General features: G+C 43.1%; 1 protein-coding gene across 1 annotated transcript in view; it reads left to right on the top strand.

Annotated features, from left to right (window-relative positions):
* LOC146858423 (multidrug and toxin extrusion protein 2-like) overlaps nucleotides 1-26,945 on the top strand; it is a 1,295,341-nt gene extending 1,268,396 nt beyond the window's left edge. Inside the window, exons 16-17 of the mRNA XM_085649342.1 lie at nucleotides 13,748-13,820; nucleotides 26,024-26,945. Coding sequence (XP_085505468.1) covers nucleotides 13,748-13,820; nucleotides 26,024-26,226 — 276 coding nt within the window. The 3' untranslated portion in view covers nucleotides 26,227-26,945. The remainder of the gene's footprint in view (nucleotides 1-13,747; nucleotides 13,821-26,023) is intronic.
* The last annotated feature ends 229 nt before the right edge of the window (nucleotides 26,946-27,174 follow it).

Raw genomic sequence — 27,174 nt, 5'->3', positions numbered from 1 at the left:
TTTATCTTTGAGCCCTTATTTATTTTATTATGTTTAATAAGATTGCATGAATTATATAATACATGAATTTTTAAGCATTGATGCTAGAATGTAATCTTGATGGTTTCTTTTTTTTGTTTTGCTCTATTTTATCTTTTTTGTTGCTTTAATCCTATGCTTTATATAACTGTGCTATTTGTTGGCTTATTAATATAAAAAATAAAAAACAATAACATAATAAAGTTTCAATTAAAAAATATTGATTATTAAAAATTGAATATAAATTCATTAAAATAAATGACTTCCTACCCTTTACCCCAATAAACCCATAACCCACACCTAAAATCAAACAAAAAAAAAATATTTCACAATTAAAATAATGAAATTGTCAAATAAGTAATTCATAGATTTTAAAAACACATTTTTAATTAAAACAAATTAATTTACTCCCCACCTTTTACCCCTAGAAACCCCACAACCCACACCTAAAAAAGCTATTAATTTGTTAGTTAATTTTCATTAGTAAATAATTATTAATTAATGAAAAATGTATTACCTCCCACCCTTTATGCCTATAACTACACAACCAGATAACATTAATTAAATAATTACCATAATATTAATTAATTAATTATTCATTTGCAACAAATTATTAATTAATTACACATAAATTACTTCCCACCCTTTTCTCAATAACCCTACAACCGGCACCCAAAAATAAAAAAAATACACAATTAATATATCTGGATGGTCATCCTGTCAGAGAATCAAAAATCCTCAAACACGCAAAGCCTTGTTTCAACTCTGGTAGTATCTTTGCAACTCAGAAAGGGAGCTATTCATCTGCCAAGTGTCATTTGAGAGCAGGGAAATTGTAACTTTCTTAAAAAAACTTTTCCAAAATATTTATTCAATATCTGATTTTTCCAGTGAATTGGGCTTTAAATAAATATTTTGATAAGTCAAATTCAAATCGTTATTGCATGATTAAATAAAATCATGCACTGTGAAATCATCAATTACACAGCCATATTTAAACAAGACTTCAATTCCGAGGACCACATAAAACCAGAGGCAAACAAATAACCAACTGTGGGAAAAGAAAAATACATAATATGGGCAAATTACATTCCTCCATATTGAAAGTCAACAAGTCATTTCTTAATAATAAACAGGCAAGTTGCACTTAGTAAAATCATCAGTTATGTGCAAATTCTCCTAAGCAAACTAGCCATCTTCAACTACCAAGTTTACTATACTCAAGTCACTGGCTTCTATTTTTATTTTGTTAAAATCAGAAATGTTGTTAAGTTTGCTTTCATGATTATACCCGTTGGTTTAGAACAGACTACCAGAGCTTGTCTATATGATCGTACTCCTCGATTATTAAAATATTTTTTGAAATATCTCCATCTTTCTTCCTTCATTGTTGTACATATACAAACCAAACGAATAATGTTTGCTTCCCATTGGTTGCATAGTCTGCAGGGGATCAACTAAGGGGTCCATTAGGATGGTGGGCGGGCGGACCTAGCAGTGCTGGGACCAGCCGCCAGTGGTGCGGTGGTCCCGCACCACCAATTAGGATGCGACCGCCACCGGGCTGTGAGCAGCACCCGCCACAATGTTGTAAATGCATTTTGTGCATTGTCATGAACAATGTGACAGGCACAGCGCGGTGCCTGCCACCTTGTGTATGCCAATGTAGAGGGTACCATGGGTCCCCCCCAAGTGCAAGACAATCGTGGCAATTGCCTACCGGCGGAAAAGCGGCGGACGGTCTTTCCGCCTGCCGCGGTACCCCCATCACGCTAATGTGGCAGGGGGTTAACAGGCCGTCCGGCCGGTGTTTTAGCTGGCGGACCGCCACCGCCGGTTGGGCGGTGGCGATCTGCACGCCATGCTAATAACCCCCTTAGATGGTCGCAAACATGAAAATGCATGTGTTGATCCTGGAAGATAGCCGAATCTCACTTTAATAGATACATTTTTGATTTGTGCAGTCCAAGTCGTTTCCAGATAGGGCTGGGCTTTACGTCCATAAATTCATTTTGTAGCTGTTTCTAGCCGGAGGTAAGCATATGCAATGTAATGTTGTATCCCAAGCTTATGAGGCCTTTCTACTGCAAGGACAAGTTAAGATAACAGACCAATGTTATAACACATCAGTTTTTACTATTCTTTGTTTGTTCAAATCGTGACTTTGCAATTGTTTATGTGTGTTTATTGGCTCTTAATACCCTTTTACATAATTAAAAATCCAATGTATACTTTTTATATTTATATCCATGCATGCCTCACAAATTATTTTTGTTTTCTTATTTTTTGTCTATGTATTATATATGTGTATTGTGGTTTAAGTATATTTCCTTTTGAAGCACTGCATTAGGATATTTATGAACTGCTCCTCAGGTTATTTGGATCCCCCTTGTTGATTACAGTGTTCTTTAAGGAAGGTCTCATAATTTATATGGTAATCAAGACTCCTAGATATAGTCTCTCTAAAAATCACTGGTTCAAGGAATGTACCCCACTTTTTTGTAACATACAGCTCTCATGATTCCATAGAAATAAAGGATTGTGATTTGTACAACCTGAAATCCTCTGATTATAATAAAGATTTCCTATTTCAGTCACAAATGATAATGTGTAGCGGGGTGATCACAGTGACCAGTAGAGCAGCCTGAACAGGTATACTCGTTTAAGATCCCTGGAACTGTGTGGGGAGCTACTGGTTTCAGAGGCTAGACACAGTCAAGAAAGAATTCTCAGGAGGGATGAACATCCTCCAACTGAAGTTCTATTTGGCAATTGCAAAATTAGACTCCACCTGCATTGAGTAAAATTAACTGCCATATTACAATTTTGCAGCACCCTAATGACTACATTCAGGGTCTACTTAAACATCAGGAAAACCAAGATTTTTAAAATATATCCATAGCATTACACACATTTTATATTTTGAAGGGCATAACTACAGAATAGTCCTTCAGTAATGACCTAATTTAAATGTATTAATCACTGGTACTGTCACTGACAAGTGCTGTACTAATCGAATTTATAAAGTTTAAGTTTCTCACAAATCATCCTAACTGTGCCTAGAGATTGGTTTATTCTTGAACAATCTTTTTTTATATTTGGAAGCGCCGGTTGATTGAATCCGCGGTTTCTAGCAAAATACAAAGAATCTTAGTGATAGCAAAACTTTGATATCTGTGCCGATTTTGAACACTCTTCCCAACTATCACCTGAGCTCTCCAAGTACTGCTGCCACACCTTCTGCACACCCCAGGTAGTATTACAGCAATGGTCTGAGGTTTGCACTGAGAGAGCACAGATCACACATGTGGTCTCAAGAGTTAACTTGCAGATAGCACACTCTGTTTGTTTTACCTATGACAAAGCTACTGGTCTTATCCTTGGAGACAGCAGCAGCCACAGGCTGGCTGTGGTACCCAGGATCCTACAAGCAAGTTTCCCCAACAGTCCCAGTCTCTGTAGTATATACATGAGGCTTTGGGTCCTGGAATGTTGACCGACCTGCACACTATGGGCCTAATTACGATGTCGGGCGGGACTCCGTTGGAGTCTTGAACCCACGGACCAAAGTCTGTGGGTTCAACAGCTGGATTTGGATGTGACCAGCCTATGTCAGAAAAGTTTAAGCACTCCGTACATCGTCTCCTTGTGTTTGCTTTGTTCACCCTAAGTTGGCAGGGTATGCTCAGACGTGGGTCCCTTGCCCACTTTGCCACTGGATTCAAGCTGGCCTGGCTGAAGAGGGCTGTTAGCCGGAAACCGGTTCCAGCATACTTGTTTCCGGTCCAGGGAAGACATGGCTTGGCAGTTCGGGCTGGACTGTTCCCATGACGCACAGGGTCAAGACAGATTTGCATATAGCTGTTTCTGAACTGGGGTGGCAAAGTGAGCTAAAGAATGATGATGAATTCAACCCAGATCTGTGATTGGGGGTGAGTGTTTGAAAAGTTTCAGCACTCCATTCATCATCTCCTTGTGTTTGCTTTGTTTGTCTTAAGTTGGCAGGGTATGCCCAGACGTGGGTCCCTTGCTCACTTTGCCACTGGATTCAAGCTAGCGTGGCTGAAGAGGGCTGTTAGCCCGAAACCGGTCCCAGGATGCTTGTCTCCGGTCCAGGGAAGACATGGCTTGGCAGTTCAGACTGGACTGTTCCCATGAGACACAGGGTCAAGACTGATTTGCATGTAGCTGTGTCTGAACTGGGGTGGCAAAATGAGCTAAAGAATGATGATGGATTCAACCCAGATCTGTGACTGGGGGTGAGTGTTTGAAAAGTTTCAGCACTCCGTCCATCATCTCCTTATGTTTGCTTTCACCAGCCTATGGGCGGTCAGAAACATCATTTTCCCAATGGCAGCTTGAGCGGTGGGCGGAAAAAGCCTGCAGCACAAGCTACTATTGAGAAATAGATGTTTTCTAACATCCATACACTGTGTGGTGGGCACCATGTGATGCCTGCTTCATGGTGCAGGGATGTTTAGGGGGCTCCATAGGTGCCCCCAGGTCCCATAGCAGAAGGCCAGGGGGAAGGGGCCCTGCCAGGGGCCCGCAAAGACACTTTACGACAGTCTTTCCATGTCGGAAATTCCAACGTGAAAAGTGCTGTTTGAAGTGCCATCATAATCCCGGCAGTGGAGGGGAGCCTGGCTCTGCCGTTATTAGAGGATTTTAGTGGCTTCCGATTCTTCGATGGATTGCTTGAGTCCATGGGAAGTGCATCGGAAATCCCCTGCAGGTTTCACTCCAACTGCCATCATCCTAATATGGCATCGGACTGAAACCTATGAGCGGAAAGCCTTCCACAACTGGTCGGGGGTTTTCTGCCCGCCATTGTAATCGGGCCCAATGTGACTCTATGGATGGCTGAAGTACTGCTCCATGGTTATTCAGTAGTCAGCAAACATTCATATTTAGCTAGGCATCCTCCATATGGGACATGCTCTTAGTGATGGCTGAAGGGTCTTCTTTGTGCATAAGAATGGCTTACAATCTCCAGAGACAACTCCAAATGCTAAATTGAAACTGGGAGTCTAGAATTGCTCCAGAATACATCTTCAAGCAGAAAGGAAAAAAAATGGGGACCAGAAAACCCTTCAAGCTGTACAGGCCAAACAGAAATACAAAGAGCAGGGAAAAACAAGGAACTACCTGGAGAAGTTGGTGTTCCATGAACACAGTGAGTGAGCAATCAAACAGCACAATTGCTATGCAACAGGACTCAAAATGGGCTCCTCTTTTATAGTGCTAATCAGAATGTGAGATAATCTGGAAGAGGTTCATCCACCTTAGATTGCGTAATTAATAGATATTAACATTCAACATATAACAAGGTAATGGCATTGATTTTAAGTATTCTTCCAGAGAAATAGTTGTGAAACATCATATATTGCAGGAAAACATGCTGAATATTAGAATACCTTGGTTTTAAAGAACCCTTCCCACATGCAGCATTTCTAGGGAATAACATGCAGGGAGGGAGTCGCCCCATCATGGATAGCGTAGGCTCAACAGCTCCAGGAGGATGCTGGCACATCCAAGAGGCGAGGGAAACGTGAAGGCACTGCAGGAAGCAGTTAGATAAGAGGGGCCATGGTGTAACCTGCAGAGCCCACACCTGCGGGTGCATGGGATGGTAAGGAAGAAAGCCTTACACAATGATAATATGACCGAGGTCATACAGTGGTTACAGCAGGTATGTTGATGCACACCATTGGTTCTACTGGTATTGTGGTTCAGTTATTGATGGTGGATTTTGGCTGGGGATGATATTGGTAGTCTATGGAGGATTGGCCGAGGGTGGCTTTAAGGATGAGGCCTATTTTATTAATAGACTTAGCACTAATTGTGTTTGTTGGTGCCTCCCTCTAGTCTGCTGGGTGTAGGGAAGCATGAAGTTACTATGGAAACAGGTTGGGAAAATAGTTACAAGACAATGAGTTATACTATATGTGTTTAATAGTATCAACTGAAAGTATTTTTTTCTGATGGACTGAGTAATGTTCAAAAGTGCAGGAAAAATATGTATACTCCTATACAGTATTTAGACATACAAGCAATGTTGCTATTGTTTTTCATAAGGAGAGATAAACTTAAGGAAAATATAAATCTGGTACTCAAGGTCAATGGTACTCAAAAGAAGGAAGACCAAGGTGTAGACTGTTCATGATTCATGCACTGATTTTAAAATACTGGTATTGGAATAATCTGACCATGTGGCTGACAGACTATCCTGAACCTGTTGTCTTGGCATGTGACAATTTTAATTTGGGGACAAGTGTCATTGTTCACATGGGTGCTAATGTGAAGGATATGCAAGACGGACATGCTCCATGAAAGATATCAAAATGCAGAAGCTGAATGATGTAAGGGGGTTAAATATTCCGAGGGTATCCGCATATATTTTTGTGACTTTAAGTGCCAGATCAGATCAATTATTAGCTAACGTTTGGTCCCTGATCACAGTTTTTTGCAATAGAACTTGTGGATATAATTATGCTTTGGCTGTGTGCCTATGTTAGTTGCTGCTCAAAACTGTAAGCGTTCTCCAACAATTTGATAAAACCCTATATAAAATCAGATATATATGTGAGTTCTTGCTATCTAGGATTGACCTTCCTAAAAACTCTTAGAATAATTAGTTTACATAAATGGCCAAAATTCAAGTACATGAAGTTTTTAAGTCCATCCAGAATATTTAATCTGTGAAATTCCTATGCGTGGAAGGAATCAGTAATGACTATTATAAGGTTTTGGCTGAACAGCTGTCCTTAGTAGTGGTTAAATTATTGAATTCAGTACTGGCTAGAGGGCCACTTATACATTTAAAAAGGGTGTTCACTTCTAACTATCATTGCTAAGACAAATAAAGGTGACTATGTAATGCTTATCACCTAATCACTGTACTTAATAGACACATCAAACAATTCACGAAGATCGTAGCCATCTAACTAGCTATGCTTATTCGAGATTCGAATACATCGGATCAGGTAGGATTTATCACAGAAATTATACTTTCTAATAACACTCATTACTTCACATAATCTTTAAATTAACCCCTTCGCTGCGGCGGGAATTCCGCCGCAGCGCTGGGGGGTGCGGGGGGGCAGCGCGGTGGCGCTGTGCTCATGACGGAGCCACTCCGTCATGAGCCACGGTTGAGCTGTGCTCATGACGGAGTGGTTCCATCATGACTCCGCCCAGTTGCGTTGTCCCCCCCGCACAGGCGGGGAAACAGCGCCGCGTGGGCGGAGCGGCCGCCAACAGTCGTGGCATGACGGAACTGCTCCGTCATGAGCACACGGCAACCGTGGCTCATGACGGAGCGGTTCCGTCATGAGTGGGGAAGGGGTTAAGTATCAATGTTTCTGGATGCAGCAGAAATGTTTGTTCTGGTAAACTGGGCATATTCATACTTAACCTTGAAAAGGCTTTCCCATCTAGTTCACTAGAAAGATCACTTGGATTTATGAAGCTTTGACTCTACTGTTAATTGGCATTTGAGTAGGTGCTGAGCAAACTGAAATGGCTTGAGGTACTAGACAGGGTAGCCCATTTTCCCCTCTTGCATTATTACTACCAGTAGAATGATTAGCTATTTCACTTTACTGATTCCTGGCAATATCCCTCCCTAAACTGAAAAGAATGATAATATGTATTTTCAGTTTCAGACAAGTATCAGGCTACAGGGCAAACACTATCAAAACTCTGATTTTGTTGATATAAGTGATTAGAAATGTAATTCCTCACATTTTTGGGATAGGCAACATATATTGTTCCATTAGATATGTAGGAGTGATAGTATCAGTGGATTCTTCTTTGCTTTCCCACTGAATTATCAGCCTATGATGAACACGATGAAAAACCAACTGCAATCATAGAGAGACATCCATTAATTATTGTTCAGAACTGTAATTACATTTAAATCTTTTTTAATATGATTTTGAATCTAAGCCTTTTCCTTACCAGCTAACAAATGTCTGCAGTACATGATTAGTAAGTCTATGGGCTGGGAAATTCCCTAATATTTGTTGGAAAAAGGCAACTCAAGTCCTAGATAAGCAGGGATGATCCTTCCCTGATTTTGTGGGTTACTGTTTTGGCAACTACTTAATACTTTAAGAGGCTCATTGAACAGAATTTAGCAACTGCTTTTAAAAGTCTTTTTCAAAACCTACGATCAGGGATTGTGAATTAAAAGAGTGGCTATATAAGATATGAACACTCGTCCAATGACGGAAAATCTCATCCTGGCATGATACAACTCTGCGGAACATCCCTTTGAGCACAATAGAAATCACCGCAGATAACTGGTCAACCCAGGGAAAATTGTGGAATCTAATGTTTCAAATGATGATTGTCCGAAAGTCACTTTAAGACTTTCTAAGAAATTACAGCAGAAAATCAAAATAACACAGGACCTTTTTTTAAAAGGACCTCCAGAGCAGAATTGCTAATGGAAGAAAAAAACAACTGGGATAGAATGGAACTCTTAAAGGTGTTAGATAAGAGAGCAGGGGTGAAAGGAATTAGATCTATTTCATATTGTTTATTGATAACCATTTCATATTATTTATTGCTAATCATTAAACCAGAGCACAAGGATATCTTGAGACAATGGAGTGAAAAAGCCAATTGATGTTTTCTGGTGAAGAATGATGACCCTTACACAAAATTACTTATGATGTAGTGATAGGTGCCAATATGTGACCTTTCTAGTACTATTGCATGCATAAAGTTACAAAGGTTTGTTTTAAAGATAATGATCGTTGTCCCAAAGGGGGACTCTGAGCATTTAGTTTGTCATTGTCCAGTACTAAAAGACGTTTGGCTGCAATTGTTTCAGTCTGGCACTCTTGTCTAAGGTTGTTATCATAGGCCACACAGAGCTGGTAGGATCCATATCCTCATACGGTTTATGAGTGGGCAATGAAGATGAACTTTAGCATTTCAATTCATAAATTAATTTAGCAGCAAAATGGTATGGAGTTTAAAAATGTGCAGACTGGAGGGGATACATGGAAAAGGTTCAATAGTTTAATGGACTGCACTTGTGGCCAGTAAATATCTCTGAGCTGGTTTAAGTTATGGCTGAATGATGTGAGACATGGGTTTCTTTAACTAAAGTAACAGTATGATTTATTGTCTAAAAGTGGTGGGTAAAAAGGTTAAAGGTAGCAGAGACTAATTTTTGCTTCTGGGTGGCACTTTTACACAGAAATGTATTTACAGAAAGCTATTTACAATGAACTGTTTTTTCGAATCTGTGTTTTTTCTCTTTTGGATTGTTTGTCTAAGTAAATAATGTATGCTCTTGTTTTCTGTAATTGTTCTTATGACTCAAGATACATGATCATCTTCACACTATTCACATGTAAGGTTGTGTCCCAAAAATATATTAAGGCCTCTCACTTTCATTGCCAATTAACGCGTTTGTGCAGATTGTTCACCTTCTCAATAATTCCCTGCTAAGATCATTTTCAACCAAAAAAGTATTTTGTCTCAGTAGCAATACTGCAACCAGATATTTTCAAACCACTTACTATTTTTAAATCTCTATATATATTTGTGGCTTACGCTCAAAACCGATTCAGTATCATGCCAAGTTAGATTATACGAAAACACATTACCATTTTTGGTTACATGTTCAGTCAATTATGCAGGTGAAAAATTTCTCTCGGTATAAAAAAACGGAAGTCCTTAATGAAGATGTATTCTCAGGAGGAATTAAATTCAAGTTTGACTTGGAATGGTGTAGAGGCAGCAGAAGCAGGGAAAGGGCAAAGACATACACACATATCTATTTTGGGAAGACAGTCAGTGAAAGAAACCAGAAGGAGAATGACAAGTCTTACAATGAATGATAGATGCAAGAGAAATCTCATTGATGGAATGGAGAGATCACAGGTCAACATTTCACAAAGAATTATGGACTATTGGTCCTCTGGAAAGCATTTAAAGCCACTATTAGGGTGGGGGGGAGTATGGGCACACGCACAGGCTTCCTAAGAGACATCCGCACCCAACTATAGAAGCTGGAAGAGCGCGGGTAAATGAATATGACCCAAAGGCCAGTACCCTAGCAGTCATTAGAAACCAGATCACCAAGTTTGAAGCTTCAGCAGAGCAGGAAACACTGCATCTCTCCCATAGACATGTGGCCAGGGCGTATGGGGAGGCGGGTAGACCCGTATGCCATTAAAGCCATGACTTTAAAAAGCTCTGTGGGTGCACACAAATGTAATTAGTATTGAAAAGCCCAATGGTTTGCCTTGCTATGACACACCGCCCATTGGGTCGAAATTCTCTATATTTTATGCTGTTATATAGCTCCTGAGAGGGCACATCAGCAACCGAGACCTCAGGGTATCTGGATGATATCGTTTTACCTTGACTCTCGCAGGGCCAAAAAGAATACCTCAACCCCCCTATTACAGTAGAGGAAATTAAAGAAATTCTAAAATCGTTGCCTAATAGTAAGGCCATGGGCCTGGATGGTCTACCAGGTGAATTTTATGAAGAATATGCAGAACTTCTGGCCCGCACCTTCTTAAAATGTTTGACGAAGCATAGGCTAAGCAAATACTGCCCCGTCACTTCTAGAGGTCCTCATGATAAGGCTATTAAAGCCGGACAAGCCTCCAAAACAATGCTCCTCTTATCGACCGCTGTCACTTATTAATGTAAACCTGAATATACTAGCCAAGATAATAGCTTCCAGACTCCATTTATTGCTGACTATCATGATCTTACCAGATCAATCCAGGTTTGTTTCCACCCAGTCAACGGCACCGAATTTACATACTATTTTTGCTCTATTTCACCAGCTTGGCCCCTCTCTGAAAAGCCGCCACAGTCTTATTAAATGCAGCAAATGCATTTGACTCTATTGAATGGACCTACATGTTCACTATCCTGCTTAGGATGAGCATAGCTTCCACTTTTCTATGCTGGGTCTGTTTACTATATACCCTCCCTGTGGCCCGACTGAGAGTGAATAGTGTCACATTTGAGACAATACTCATACACAGAAGCATGGGGCAAGGCTGTCCATTGTCGCTGGAACCCCTAGCGTGTGTAATAAGCCAATGTCATGCAGCGGCCGCACTACGATTTCCTCTCCACCCACTCGCGATGTTGATGTATGCGGACGATATGGCCATCTTCATCCGAAACACAAACATCTGCTTAGATCAGATCATCTGGAAATATTTTCTATTTGAGTTTAAACTGGACAAAATCATATATCATACCCCTCACCACTAGCATGGTCCCATGTGAGTTGAAAATCACTCTGGAGTGGCACATTGACCCAGTAAAATATTTAGGGTCTCGATTCATAGGGACCCTGAAGTGGTGGTCTGCTATAATTATGGTAAAGCGATCACAAAACTGGAGGACCAAGTGCTTAGGTGGTCCCTTTTGCCACTCTTCCTTGCTGATCATGTAGCTATTACGACAATAATAGTCTTACCAAAGTTTCTTTATCTCTTCCATACCATACCAATTCCCAGAGGTTTTTCCAAATACTTAACTCTCTCTCAATATCACTGACCTGGGTGGGAAATAACCGAGAATTGCTTGGTGTATGCTCACACTTCCATATTAGCAGGGAGGGTTTGCTGCCCCAGGTATGCTCTTATATTATCTATGCATACAAGCACAATATGCAGACTATTGGGTCTAGTCCTAGTGTATACACCACATTTAGCAATTAAACAAGACGCTGTATACTCCGTGCCACTCAAGGCCTTGATTCTACATACTCTGGGGACTATCAAACTGCAAAAATCTCCACAACAAACAGCATTAATAGGGCATGGCAGAGGCTTGGTTTAAGAGCCCATAGAACCCCGCTATGTCCCTAGGTCCTCCTGCTAACTCACCACCCAGCACTATCAGTCACGGTGGAACACAAAGTGCTAAACTTGCTAGCTGAATTGGCGCTACACACAATGGGCGATGTTTTCGCATATGGGCAATATATTGAATGGCAGCCATTGCCCTACAAGAAAGCTGCCCTCCCTTGCTTTACTTCACATATCTGCGGTTGAACTATTCCCACAGTTCCAAGTGGAGCCCCCACCTCTGATGGCACTCCAGACTCCATTACTATACACTTACACTTGGCAGAACCTTATCACCAGGTTATGCAACGTGTCACAAGAAGCTCAGACCAGTCAATCACTAGGAGGCACATGGAATGGCGTCCTGGCTTTGCCGATCACTCAAGCGGAATTTTTGTTCTGCTGTGCACAAACCGGGGAGATGACCTTGAATGGGAACTTACGAATCATTTACTTTAAGTTTTTACATCAGATGTACTGCACACCACTCAGGCTTTGGAGGTATGGCCTCAGAGATGATAATATTTGTGGCATTTGTGGGTCCTCCAGGGGCTGGCTTCCTACATCTGGCGTGGGGCTGCCCCCGGATATACCAGCTCTGAGAGCAGGTTACACGCATCCTCAAATCTGTAGTGATTGAAAAAGTTCATTGTACTCCTGAAGTATATTTATTCGGGTGTGTGAAGTCATTCAAACCGGCTTGTCAAAAGCGAGTCCGTCTGCTGCTGGCTAAGAGAGGGGTTGCTAAATATTGGGGCCAGAGGGCATACCCAAAGCTGGAAAGCTGGTTTTGAGTCTTGGCATACTGCAGAGACCAACTAAAACATATGCAGAGTAACTGCTGAGCGACTCTAGACCAAAAGATGTTTGGGTGCAGATCAGTGTGCACCACATGGGGCTGCTGGAGGTGACCCCAGCAGACCTAATGATGTGATGCAATAGGAAATGTAAGGTTTACGATACTGGTAAAATGTATGTTTAAATAGGATGTCACCTGGGAATGTATGGATAATGGTGGGCAATTATTGTTCTCTGGATTGATGTGATGTGTTAAAATAGACTTGCAATAAAAAAAGCATAATGGACTATGGTAGCACTAAAAGTGCTATTTAAAGAATTATTTTATTTTCCAAATGTGAAAGGTTAAAGATTTAAAACTAGAGTATACTTGTTTAAGTATTTTTAAAAAGTGTATACATTTTTTAATGTGCAACCTGAACACATTTAAAAGGAAAGTGATGTTAAGTCAACATGGCGACATGTAGCTTTATTCCCAACGTGTGCCATTGCTTTGAGAAGGAATCTTGTTTGATAGGGAAACATTCAGAATGCACAATTTGATGAACCACTTAAATAGCGATTCATTATTATCAAGGTTAAAACAAGCACTGTTATTTATAACAATATTAAAGCTCATTGGTTTAGTGAAGGCTGATGTATTTGGCAGTGAGAGTTTTTGATAGGTTCATATACATGGCTTGAATTAGGTCTAAGTAAACTGTATTACCCCACTGCTTTGTGAAATCTTTGCCCTCTAAAGTTGAATTATATGGGGAGATTTGCTTGCTTCATAGGGTAAATTTGAGGTACTTATTTGCTGTTGTGTTAAATGCTGATTATGTGTAGTCTTCTAAAGCCCCCACTGGGAACACAAAGTCTACGTACATCTGGTAAGAGGAAGCCTCCACACTCTTTAGCATTCCTAGAGAGAATCAGAGGGATCGTTATGTGCACCCAGTGACAAGATATGTTGAGTCGGAATGGTTAGTGTTGCTGTAAAGGTAGGTTTCTGTCTCTGCATGGCTGTGAGCTGGAAGGTCAGCTATATATATATTGGAACATATGCTTCTGTCTTTTTACTGATTGCCTGATTTGTTTGTACCTAGGCAGAAGAGCGAACAGGGATCAAGCTGAAGAAGCAAACAGACGTAGAATTGCCATACACACCCTCCTTCTCAGGTACGGACTGCATTATGGGTTTTGAGGATAGGGATTATTAACACCTAACAATCCTCTCTTTTTGAACACATTTCTCCTACTAATCCCAAAACCCACTCCTCGAACAAAACCTTATTGGTCTTCTTAATTATTATTAAGGTGTGAGATTTTCATGCACATACAATACCTATTTGGTATATTTCCTGTGTGTGATCTGGAAAGATAGGACAGTAAATTACTTTTAACTATTCAATAAAGTTGTGTAGTTTATAAACACATTACCAACTGTGGAAAAGAGAGTGATATATTTTTCTAGTGCACAGCTATTCCATACATTAACCTTGGTGGTGTTGTGCTGCCCTTTAAAAGACCGACAAGACAATACAATACATAAAACATAAAACACACATTCTATGCTGTAGTTTTCCGACTGTCATAGGGGGAATGGTAACTCTGTATGCATTGATATTCCTGATGGGAGACTGGAGTGAGCAGATTAAATGCAACTAAAGCACTGATGATGAACATACATGTATAATGCCTGATTCAGGCCTCATTAGCTCTTCACAGGAGGGGAGGGGCTCCCGCAGTCACACACTGAAAAAATAAGAATTTTATCAATGATCAGGTAACTGATCTAATTGCAACAAGGTGTACCTTAAAATTTCCATAAAGAAATACTTGTTGTAGATTCCATAACGAAATGCTCATTGTCAGGATCGGCTATGCCATACTTACTTCGTTAGAGCTGCACCCTCGCACAGCTTACTTTGTCTGCCCGTGGCTCCGATGCTAAATGCGAGAGTGGAGCTCATCCTGTTAAATGACAGGAGATCTCACGCTCAATGTCCTCGTGTTTCTGGTGTCTAGACCGCCTGTAGGTGGCATACTTCCTGGATCCATGCTCCACAACTGAGCTGGTTAGGGACTGCTATCCGGCAGTCGGATTGGAAGTTAAAAGCAGATAACATTTAAAGAGTGTAGAGTCGTTATCTATGTACCCTTGGGTGAGATAAAGGATGTGGGTAAAAGATATAGACATATAGGGTTTAAATGGGGTTGAAAGGGCAATACGTGCCCTTGTTTGTGGCAAATTGTGGTGTGCTGCACCAAAGGGAGACACAGAATGCAATAAGGTTGGCCCAAAGAGATATATTACAGGGCGCGTATTGTTCTGCGAACATTTTTTAAATAAAAATCAGATACACAAAACCAGGAGTATTGAACCGCAAATTCAAGATTAAGATTAAAGACAGTGGAGAGCATCTACATCATTGTCCAAAAGGGTCATTGTTTATTAATCTGTCTAGAGGGTGTTTTTTTTAAGAAAGAAAGACCAGGAGGTCTCCTTTTGCAGTATTTCACTTATTTTTAAAGGCTTTAAACAAAAAGCATTGTTGTGCAATGGCAAAAAAGGCCCATATTCAGTGCAAATGATACTGTTTCTCATTTAATTCTCCGCATTGTTCTAGAATCGGTATTAGATCAGCAGTGGCTGCTGGTGACATTTGAAAGCAGTGGGGCGTAAAAGTTGGGCATGACTTTTAAGAAGCAAGCGAAGCGAGCAAAAGTGGGGTACAGGTTGGGTCCTCCTCCCAAGAGAAAATTGGAAAAAGATTGGCGAATGGTGCATTTTAAAGCAAATGCATTTCATGATAAAGCCAGGCTCATAAAGCAGTGGGAACGTATAGTCTTGAAATAGTACACACCCACCCAGAATCTCAACTCTGCCCAACCCCATCAACAGGTCCAAACACCTTCAGCCATCATAAACATGTTTACAACTATTTCCCTGATGGCCTGCATGATCATTAGCAAACAATCACCCTATGCAATAGTCATCTACTGCCAATTATATTCTAATGGACACACTTAGAGACTTTTACTGCGGAAAGAGCCTAATTTGCTCTCATTCCAAAAACTCTTAAAAATATGGCTGTTTTAGATCTGTAGTCACCCCTACTGTTCTGTCTGTAGCGCTGGGAGGCCTCCGAGTAGCCATCGCGCTTTATACATTTTGTTTATTAATTCATTCCTTCATTGGCACTAAACCACTAACACCGCCTCTTACCAAGGGCCACTTTCACCATTACCCTCGCTATGCTTTCTCCTGACACCATGACCTCCCCACTGGCACTTTCACTCAACTCATATATCGTCACTCAGACCACTACTTTTCCAAAGCCACCCAAGGTATCACTTTTATAGAGTCACCCACTCACCTAAACCTAGCCACACTACTACCAATCACTCACTGCCACTGACGAAGAACAAATTTGATTGCAACATTCATATTTTGTATGCTTTGTACCTAGACAGTCACTATTTTTCATCTAAATGTATAACTACCTTTTTTTTTTAACACTGTCCTAGCTAAAGAAATGATGGGTTTAGAAGGTAGTTTAATCAAGTAGGGATGCTGAGAACTGAACCAGGAAGACAATCATTGAAAGATGCCAGTTCAAATCTCAACCAATCATTGGCAATACGTACGTAGCTATGGCAGTGAGACAGCAGTGCGCGGGGTATTATAGGACACCGATATGCAGTTACATTGCTGTTAATTATACTGGAAATGTTTAATTAATTGATTTCTGTCCAGCAAGATCCCAGACAGAGTGACAGACACTACTTATTCAGGACAACATGACACGTAGCGCAGTGAAAATCAACCGCACAAGCACAAAACTTAGCTGTAGGCGAAGCACCGATTCTTTGAGAAGCTGGACACGTCCCCAGAGGAAAGTAACTCAGAGCCGAAATCCGTCTGAAAACTTAAATAATGCTTACCCTGTATTTCCTGTTTTTGAAATATGGAGTCAATCTGCGCAACTTCCTCACTCGTATTACACGTCTTGTTTCAGCGTAAGAGCGTCAGTCATGTTAAAATAGGCTTCCTCGTAGCAATACCACCGTGACTTTCCTATGGTACTATGATATTTTCCACATAATCATTTAAGCTTTTAAACCCTGCTCATAAAAGATTTCAAAGCCTCTCAGGCAAAGAGTAAATATCAAAAACAAAAACAAAAAAAGCAGATAAAATGGACAGAGCTCCAAGCGTGAAGTTCGTTTTTTTTCACTCCAAACTCAGACCCTCAACCAAGAAATATGCGATTACCCATGATGGCAGCTGTCGCGGCCGGCAAGCAAGGTGGGGGGGAAGGGTCGAGTGGGGGGGGGGCAGTAATTAAAATAAAAAAACTTACCTTCCTCGACCTCCAGATCAGCAGCGCTGCCGCCTCAGCTCCTGCCTGCCACTGCTCCTGGCCACGTTTTGGCTCAGCAGCCTCCCTCCCCTCCCCTAATCCAATCACAACGCTGCTGATGTCTCCTCTGATGGTATTTGGAAACAAAAGGTTATGTATAGAAAAGATCATCCTTGCATTGGACCAAGATTGTGATTAGGCTGCCATTGTTTGTATTCAACATATAGCGGTGTTGCCTAATGGACGTCATAAAAAACACATTTGTACCACGTAGGTGACGGCCTTGCACATAGTGAAAAAGGCAGTGTCATAGTATTCTCACAAAGTTCTCTCTGTCAACAAGGCCAATGTTTCTCAGAAAGTAACCCAAGTGTCACAAATGCAAATATGTGTCACAAGTCGATGTAACAAAGTGAAGGCAACTTTATCAAAAGACCGTGTACATGTAAAATGGCACCATTCCATACCAGGCCTAACTTGGACACATGCCACCTCCTCTCCCAGATTTTCCAGTAATTGGTAAACAAGACCTCTCTAATTACATGGACATCATCTTGTAGCATTTTAACTCGTTGCAGGGCTTGACACAATCGACAAAAACAACTACTGACTGCCAACAAACAGAAATTGTGGGCATGCAACAAGATGTTAAAGTACTGACTTATCGCCTGGAGAAAGCAGACACTAGAATTGAGAAAACAAGGGGTACGTACTACTGAAAAACAGACTTCATGACAAGAAGGATAGAGACCCTCGAGAATATGGTGGGCTTGAACTTGTTTTACCAGATGTGCTGACAATAGCATACATAGTGATGATGTCAACACCAAACCCTCCCAGTCGACTATGGACAGAAAAAATCAAGCAACTCCTTTGAAATGCATATGGCCTGCAATTTCTTAGAGTGCATAACCAATCTTCTTTTCCACTTTCTTCTTTTCCGAGTCTTTCTTCCTTTCTCCTCTCTAGACTACTATCTGAGTCCCTTTCGGATATATGTTATTTTACCACAGTGTATACATTAATGCTTTAGATACTCATCTCCTGTTTCGTGACGTAAACGCATTGCTATACACTGGAATGTATTAGCATATATTCCCCAAAATTCCATATTTGAATTGTTCTACATTAGACTTCTCCAATAAAAATGTATTGAAATAAAAATAAATGTGGCAGGAGTTCATAGACATAGAGCAGATGAAGGAGCAAACTGCTGTTCCAGTGTGAGGATTGTGAACATTTTTCTTTAACCCCACATGTTTACAGAGGGTAGTCGTAATTCGGATTCACAAAGAAATGTGACAGGATGTCTGCCTGTAGTGCTTCTATTCCCATATACCAATCCTGTTGTGGTGACCAGGTATACACAATGCTAACAGGAGTCACAAATGGTCCCTGTCAACCTTATGAGCTCAGTATTCTGTGAGAAGATAAGTGCATTGTAGAGCAGCAGTATGTACTTCGTGCCCTAATAAGTATAAATTGCTGCTTTTTAGCACAGCACATCACCTTTGTGCATGCTCATTCCCCATGCAAATTGTAACTCATGGGCTCTCAAAATGCTGGCACACATTTGCGAGAGGCAATTAGTTAATTACTGATTTGTGCCAGTCCTTTAATAAACTGACTCCTATAAATGTCCTTCTGTCTCTATGCAGTTGTGCTTTATTGCCTCCTACACATAAAATGTTTATAGGATTTTATGTCATCTATTAAGGTGAACTGGTCCAAAGTGGATATTAAGAGATCTGCCAAATATGGACTGGTACTGCCTAATCCCCCTCCTCATATTACTTTAAGGAACCTTGGGGGGTGAACCCTCCCTTCCCCCCAAGGCAAACAATTCAAACACCACAACTGTTTAGATTAGGGGTAGTAAACCCTGGCCGTATTCTATTACAAAATTAATAAAACATAAAAATTATTATTATTTACATTATGTACAATACACAGAAAGCCCAATACATTGATTTGTACAAAATGTCAGTTGCCTAACCTTAACATGTTTCTAATACATAGCCATTCCTATTGTAATCTAAGAGATGAATATAATTTTCTTTCTGCGTATCCCTGTTAGAGCCTACGGCAAGGTCAATGACTGGCGACCCAGATCCTGATAAAGCTAAGTTCCAAAACTCCTACTGGAGTGATGTTGCGTAGGGGGCCCAGATTACCAGATGGATACCTCCCCCGGCCCCCCCCCTATGCCCTGAACCTAAACTCCATAAAAGGGGCGGGTCACTGCAATTACGCATCCTTGCGCCCTTCAGCGCATGTGCGTGCGGGGGTGGCCAACCAGCCTACTGGAAGCAAGACTTCCCAGCCCACTGAACCCTTTCAGTCTACCAAATGTAACTGCCCCTGGAGTTCTATGAGAGACCCTCTGTCTCCCCCTCGGGTGTCCCCATTTGAGAATGGTGAAGCCCGCTAAGAACCAAAACCTATGCTCACCAATCATGACCTTACCACCACAAGCCAGTATAGTTGCTCGACTATCTGGCCTCCCCCCCTCTGCCTACTCAGAAGGTCATGTCCTGCGCCTTGCGCCCTCCAACCATGCTAGTATGTCCTCCATGAATGCCTGATTCCCTCAACTCGAGAAGTGAACCCCATCTTGCTGAAAAAACTGTACGCCCTGGATGTACCTGTGTCCTATTGACCTAAGTTCAGGGGTCCTGAACAACTTTTCCATCTTGGTGTTGATCCTCTTTACCGAGTGATTCAATGCCCACACACACTCACCCCCTCTCCACTGGAATCTTGGGATCATATGCGACCAGACTATCAGGGCCTCGGGGCAATTTCTCGCCAGCCACCCCACCTCAGTACGCAGGGTCTCTATAACCCCCCTCCACACCATGTGTACCATGTTGTTGCCCCCTAAAGATACAAACCGCAGCGGGTCCCTGATTTTTACTCAGCGTGCATGTCACCACCTCCCTGAACTGACTAAAGTGCAGACCACCCTGTCCATAAAAAGAGATTCTTGCACGTGCCTGTCGTGCCCTCATCTCGTAGTAACCTGTAAAGCAATTCTGTAACCGTCGCATGTAAGAATGTCCAATAATCCAGACTTCCTGTTCTTCCTGGTCCCAAGCGTGAACCTGGGCCATGACATGCGCTGAGCGTTGCTGAACCGTTGACTGTTGCCCTCCTGTCTGACAGGATGGAACAAACTTTGTGGGACTGTGAACCGATGCAAGCTTCCTCCCTGCGACACAGGATGTAGAAACTGCAAATCAAACAGGAAAGAAAAAATAACCGTCAGTGCATTTCCCTGCAACCGCTAAAGCATATGTAGGCGCACATAGTGTTTGTAACAGTTTGAGGACCACCTACTGATCATTTGTACTTTTTTCCATTAAACTTCCTGGCCACTGCTTCGGTGGCAGCCCCTATCCTAAAGGAGTGGGTCCCAAAGCTAGCTGGATCTAAACAGGCTTTCTGTATGGCTAAACCCATGACCCTCCTGAACTGGAAAATGGTGAGCAGTGTCTCATCCGCATGGACCAGTAGTGGCCCAGTGGCCTTTGGTCATTGTGCCAGGAAGGTCTCCAGTCTGGTAATGGGGCAGCAGAGACTTCCTTCAGCTCTATACAAGACAATGCCTTCCCCTCTGCCTTCCTGATCTGTTTTGGACCTGGGTATTGAAATCAATACGGAGTCCCCCTTAATCTCTTAATCTTAATGTCCCAACTGAAGCTCCACCCCCCCCCCGCCAGTCCCTTTTGTTTTTTGCCACTAGCTCCCCTATCCTGAAAGCGCCACAGAGAGCCAGACAGAATGCCCCTTGAAACAGAGTTGCCTCCCGCGGAGAATTACACACTTGATGCAGAGCATCCATCAGTGCCGCCAATGTCTGAATTCCTATAGGTCTTCTTTCATCAGGCTGCACCCCCTGTAGGCGTTGCCACCCCTTCAAAGCTTTTTTTGAAAGGGCCTGTGGGATTACCCTTACTCTTAGCTTTTGCAAAAAAGGAAATGGCTGTAATATGGCGCCTTGCTGATGCTACCGAACGCCCCTCATCCCTCATAGCTCTGAGATAGGAAACCAGGGACCCAGTGTTGTGCCATTTGTGCTCCCAACTGTCCCCCAAAAAATGGCAATATGCCCCAAACTCCCCTTTGTATGCCCTCCTGGTCCTGGGTGCTAGGCTAGCTGCCACAAGGTCCGATAACTGGGGGCACCAAGCTGCCAAAGTTGTTCTGGGAAGGGCGTTGGGTTCTCTACCGCTTCTGGGTGATGGGACCTGAACACCTGCATCTTAAAGTGAGAGAGCGCATCAGCGGCATGGTTCGATACTCCTGGCACATGTTTAGCTCTAAACAGCAAATTCATCTGCATGCGCAGCAGTATTTTCTTCTTTAAGAGGCGCAAGATCATTTTACATTTCGCCGTCTGGTTATTAATACATTCTACCATCGCCATGTTGTCTGATCAGAGTTTGGTCCCTCAGTTGTTCAGGCCAGATGGACAGCTCCACCAGGATTGGGAATAGCTCCAAGAAGCTTATGTTGCTTGTGAGCCCTGGTTCGTTCCACCATGCTGGCCAACGCTGCGCAACCCATGCTGGACCCAGGATGGTGCCAAACCCTTTGCTACCGGCTGCATCAGTCATCAACCCTATCTCTGGAATGGACCTGGGAGGGCTGGGCCACACAACCCAAACTCTGAAATCGTGCAGGAATGCCTTCCATATCCGCATGTCCTGCCTGACCTCGCTGGACAGTCTGGTGTGATGGTGCTTCTCCTTGAGCCCTGACATTGCCTGCACGATGGTGCGTGAAAACGGTTGAACCATTGGGATTATCCTCAGCGCAAAGTTTAATTGCCCCAAAACCTGCTGTAACTGGTGCAATGTAACCATCTCCCTTGTCAGGCAGTGCTGTAACGCGGTCCCAAAAGCCGTTACTTTCTCTAAAGGTAATCGTGACACACCCTGCACTGAAGCCAACTCTATCCCCAGAATTTCAATCTCTGTGATTGGCCCAACCGTTTTTTCTTGTGCCAATGGTACGCCTAACTCCTGCATGAGTGCGCAAAACTTCTGCAGTGCTGACTTACAGTCTACTGATCCTGGTGCTCCCAGGAACAGAAAGTCATCGAGATAGTGTAATACCAATTGGTGCCCTGTCGCTTGCCTGAAATCCCACTCCAAAAAGGAACTGAATTTCTCAAAATAGGCACAAGAAACAGCCCATGGGCATACACTTGTCTATGTAGTACTTCCTCCTGAATTGGAAACACAACAGATGAAGGTCCAACGGGTGCACTGGCAGCAAACGGAAAGCTGACTCAATATCTGATTTTGCCAGCAATGCGCCCTGCCCCAACACCTTGAGCATCTCAACTGCCTGATCAAAAGAAGCGTACCTAACACTGCATTAATCACCACCAATGGCATTGTTCAGGGACTGTCCTCTGGGGCCGAAAGATTATGAATCAATCGGAATTCCCTGTGCTCTTTCTTGGGAACTACCCCTAGTGGCGATCAGACAAAGTTTTCCATTGGGGATCCTCATATGGGCCTGCTACTCTGCCCAGCCTAACCGCTTTGTCAATTTTTGCAGCAGCAACCCCCTCATTAGCCCTGACTGATAATTGATTTTGGAGGTATGACACCCCAGTGTAGCCAGGTGTGGGGATCCTGAAAGCATCCATGAAACCTTCCCAAAGAATTCTTGCAGCGTCTGGGCAGCTGTATCTATTTAACCAAGGTATCATGGCACTCATGCTTATGAGGGATCTGGCCTTAGCGAGGGACACACTCAATCCTGCTTCTTGCCTCCCTTATCTCTTGTTTTCTTAAAACATTTAGATTTCGGATGTAATGAATTGCCACAGAATGAACAGTAAATTTTAAATTTAAATGTCCCAGCTGCTCTGGTACACGCACGCCTGTTGAAATCCCAACAAGCCCCCTTTTTTCCAACGCCCCGAATTGCCTGGGGGGCCTAAACGAAAGGACTGTCCCAGAGAGGTGTCCTGAGACAGTCCCCGGGCATTGTCAGAGGGCCCTTGAGTTAGATGATTTAAGTGTATGATCATGTCTGTTTGGTTCCAGCCTAGGGTAGGATCGCATACCTTCACACTCCTAAATTCCTTCTCATACTCCTTCCACCCACTTCCCCCATATTTATCTTGGGCGCACGTAATCCTGTTTTGGTAACAAGCCATTTCGGAACCCAAGAATGGGAAACGCTCACACATGATTGACATATAAGTTGTGAAACCTTTTATCCAGTTTGATAAAGTTTCCTTGACCCTGTATTTTAATATTGTGTTAGCCCATTCCATAGGGTGAGTCCCCTCTTTATTCTTTTTGGTTTCCTCCCTCTCTGCCTCATCTATTAACAGGGAAAACATATTGACGTACGTGCCCATCCAAATGTTTCCCTTTGTCTCTTGGGACAAATGTCGCCCCAATTGCTCCCTAGATGAGTGCATTTCACCCAAACCCCAAGGAGGTAAGGTTTTTGTCACACCTGATGCTGCCGACTCCGCCGGTCTTTCTGCTTCTGGATCCATTGGTGTGATTTCTGGTGGCGGAACTCCACCATTCCCTGTTGGCACTGTGCTCCAGGGCACTGCACCCCCTGCCGGTACTGCCAGCCCTCCTTAGGTTAAGCCTTTTCAAGTTGTGCCATTATCTGTCTGGCCGTTTTTTCCAACCAGGGGAGTACCGCTGCCAGATTGGACACTAAATCAGGCTGGTCTGGCGTATTGCCGGCTGGGCTCCCCATCATAGGGACAGGCGGGGCCTGTGGGGTGCCCCCCCATTCTTGGCTGCCCATTGGTGGGAAGTGTGGGTGCCGGTGTACTAGGACCCTCAATGCCCTCTGGGATTGGTATTGGGTCCCTTGGCTGAGGCACCACCCCAGCAGGGGCTGCACCTTCCTGTCCAGCTTTCTCCATAGGTACAGGTGCCCCACCCCTTCCCCCTTTCCTGGGTCTACTTCTCTCGGGTAACTGGGGAAAAGCTGACTTAGGGGCTACCCTTGTCTGCCTGGGCCAACCCTCTACCCCTTCTGGCCCATCCACTTTTCCCCTTCATTCAGTTAAGGCCTGACCCATATCTTCCATTTTTCGCATCATTGTCTCCATAAATGCATCCATGCTTGAACGCTGGTAGTTCCGCTTTACCTTAGGGGCCATTGTGTACAAAATGTATTACCAGCCCCACCATGCATAGGTTTGAGACACTGCCCAAACTCTTACCTGGCAGTAGTAGCAGTCACCAGCCGGCCACAGCACCCACGCAACCAGAGCCACACCCACCAGCTAGTCTAGTGGGTCGGGTGAGTAAACTCGAACCCACGGGTCTCCCAGAAGGCATTGCAATGCAGGCCTGCCGGTGCTGCCCAACCGATCAATCCTGTGTTCTTCTACCGTCAAATGTAGTGCTGCCTTTATGCCGTGACACCGTTCAGGAAAACACCTGCAGTGGGACAATTAAGAATTCACAGAAAAACTGCTCCTAATAAATCCTCCGCAATTGTTTGATGCTGACCCCTTTCATGCAGCACCTGTAGGATAAAAAACATAACAGGGGAGAACAATGCTCTTTCTGACCTCCTGACCAGCTGAAATTTGGCTGAATCTGCTATTCCCCCTGCACCTGTATGTAAAACAAAAGAAACACCTTTGTTATTGCGCCCCTCCTGGTGCCCTGCAAGCAACAACTAGCGTCCTCTGGGATAAATATCCTGCGCGCCAAACCTGCCAATCGAGTTTGCGAGGGAAAGACACAGCTGATTACCACAAGCGTGTTATATTTAAAATTGTGCGCCCGATGCCCCGATGCACACCGCTGTCTCTCGCTAATCCTGCTCACAACTGCTGGTTTCACAAGACACGCCTTCCCGTTGCATACAGCAGCAAGTAAGCACAAAATGCGTTCAATCGCGCTGGCCCCAATGCTGCCGCTCAGCAAATATTGGCCTTAAACCGCTCGGCCACGCTAGCACATGCTGATGCTGCCGCTCCGTTTAAAAGAAAATTATGCCAAATGCCTGTGGCTCCCAAGTGGGTGCGGCCACGCTACCTCCCCAGCCGTTCAAAACAGCTGATCGCCTTCGTTGGTAACCCGTGTTTGCTCGGCCTCCGCTCGGCACCCGCCTCGAAGACAGCTGATTCCTCCGGCTGCCGACTCCCGTGTTGCCTCTCGCCGCTCTCCTCCAAACGAAAATCCCTTCAAAAAGAGAAAAAGATTTGTTAAGAGCCTCCAGGGGCCCTGACCCGTCCGATGACCAACCGGCTGGGGAGCAGAGCAAAAGGAGAATGCCTGCTCCGCTCCCCAACCCCTTTAAAGGGTCTTCTCGGTAAAGCTGGTTTAGGCCGGCCTGCCCGACCTTGGAGTGACGCGCGAGACTGGAAGTCATGCGGCCCCCTGCAAATTGATTAGCTGAGCGAGGGGGAGGTCGGGCACCATGTCACCGATGTGCACGGTGACCCCCACCTCCCCCGAGTGCGGGGGGCTGGCACGGTACGCTCGAGGCCGAGCCTGCCTTTCCAAAATGCAGTGCTTTTGAGAATACACGAAGGCGTGGGCAAAGTCATGGCCTGCAAGATTCTGAAAGGCGCTGTCCTATGAAAACTCTTCTAATATCCACCATGTACCAAGTCACACGTTTCTTACAATAAGTGTCAACAATTGAACATAAATTTGTTGATCTATTAGTTAGATCCCAGAACACTAATTTGTTTTTATGGCATGTTTGTTTTATATATATATTTGAATTTATAATAAGGTCTTTTACACAGTTGTTTGAAATCCTTCACTTTTCTTACATTTCATGGCACTAAATTATTGATATCTGCTCTCAAGAGCAAGTCTCTAAATGTTTTAGGATACCGAATGCACTCAAACAATCAATATGTCTAATGCTCTCAGAATTCTAAACTCACTAGTGCTTCATGCTTTTTGATCTCTTCTTTCATTTGTCAAGAGCTGATAGCCATCTTTGTGAAAAAAAATATCGAATCTAGCTCATTTTGTTTTTTATGTGTTACAGGGGAAGAAGATAATCAGAGTGTCCCAAATGGAAAACCCTCGGATCAGCTACAAGTTAATGACTTTTCTCCACCAGGGGATGGACCAAAAAGTGATTTTCTGCCCATGAAGACGCTGATTTTAAGACGAGGCCTCACTGCTATAGTGGCCGTGGGCTTATTAGTCATAGGAGTGTTAGTAAGGCTCTTGTTAGTGCATGAGTAGAGAATCCATACTTGTGAAGGTCTTAAAAACAAGCTGTGCCATAGAATACCAAACAATGTCTTATAATAAAGAAGGAAAATACCTTAACCCCTTCGCTGCCAGGCCTTTTCCCCCTCCTGTGCCACGCCCTTTTTTGGCTATTTGGGGTAGTGTGCGCTAAGGCCCCTGTAACTTTTTGACCACATAAGGTATCCACGCCAAATTTGCGTCCTTTTCTTCCAACATCATGGGGCTTCTGAAGGTACTCAGGGTTTGTGGATTCCCCTGGAGGGGTCACAGAAATGAGCCAAAATACAGCAAAATTTAGTTTTTTGGGGGGAAAATGGGAAAAATGGGCTGCAAATGAAAGCTTCTGGGTTTTTCCCTGCAAGTGTTATCAAAAAAGGGTTTGTGGGGCTGAAATCACCATTTCCCCAGCTTTTAGGGGATACCAGACTTTTGTCAGAAACCCAACATTTTTTACACCGTTTTGGCATTTTTCTGGGACATAGCCTATTTTTGCTATTTTTTGTGCTTTCCACCTCCTTCCAGTTAATGGTAGAAATGGGTACAAAGGCAATAATGGATCCTGGAAAGCTATACATTTTAGAGAAGTAGACACAATTCTGAATTCAGCAAGGGGTCATTTGTGTAGATCCATCAAGGTTTTTTTATAGAAACTAACAGTTAAATATAGGATAAATTGAAAATTTGTTGAATAAAAAAGCCTTTTGTGTCAACGTTTTCACCTGTAACTTCTTCTAATTATGACAGCCCTTTGAAAGCAAAAATACTGTTACATCCGCTGGACATTACTGGTTGTGGGGATATATAGGACTTGTAGGTTCACCAAGAACCCAACGAACCCAGAGCCAAAAACTGAGCAGCAACTTGCAATGGTTTTTTATTATGTACCGGGTATATAGTAATTATTCTGTAAAAATGTGTACATGGAAAAATCGGTATGAA

The sequence above is a fragment of the Triturus cristatus genome, chromosome 3_2 (genome assembly GCF_964204655.1).
Source record: "Triturus cristatus chromosome 3_2, aTriCri1.1, whole genome shotgun sequence".
In the NCBI taxonomy this organism is placed as follows: Eukaryota; Metazoa; Chordata; class Amphibia; order Caudata; family Salamandridae; genus Triturus; species Triturus cristatus.
The sequence above is the reverse complement of the archived record's forward strand: the minus strand, read 5'-3'. Positions and strand labels throughout refer to the sequence as shown.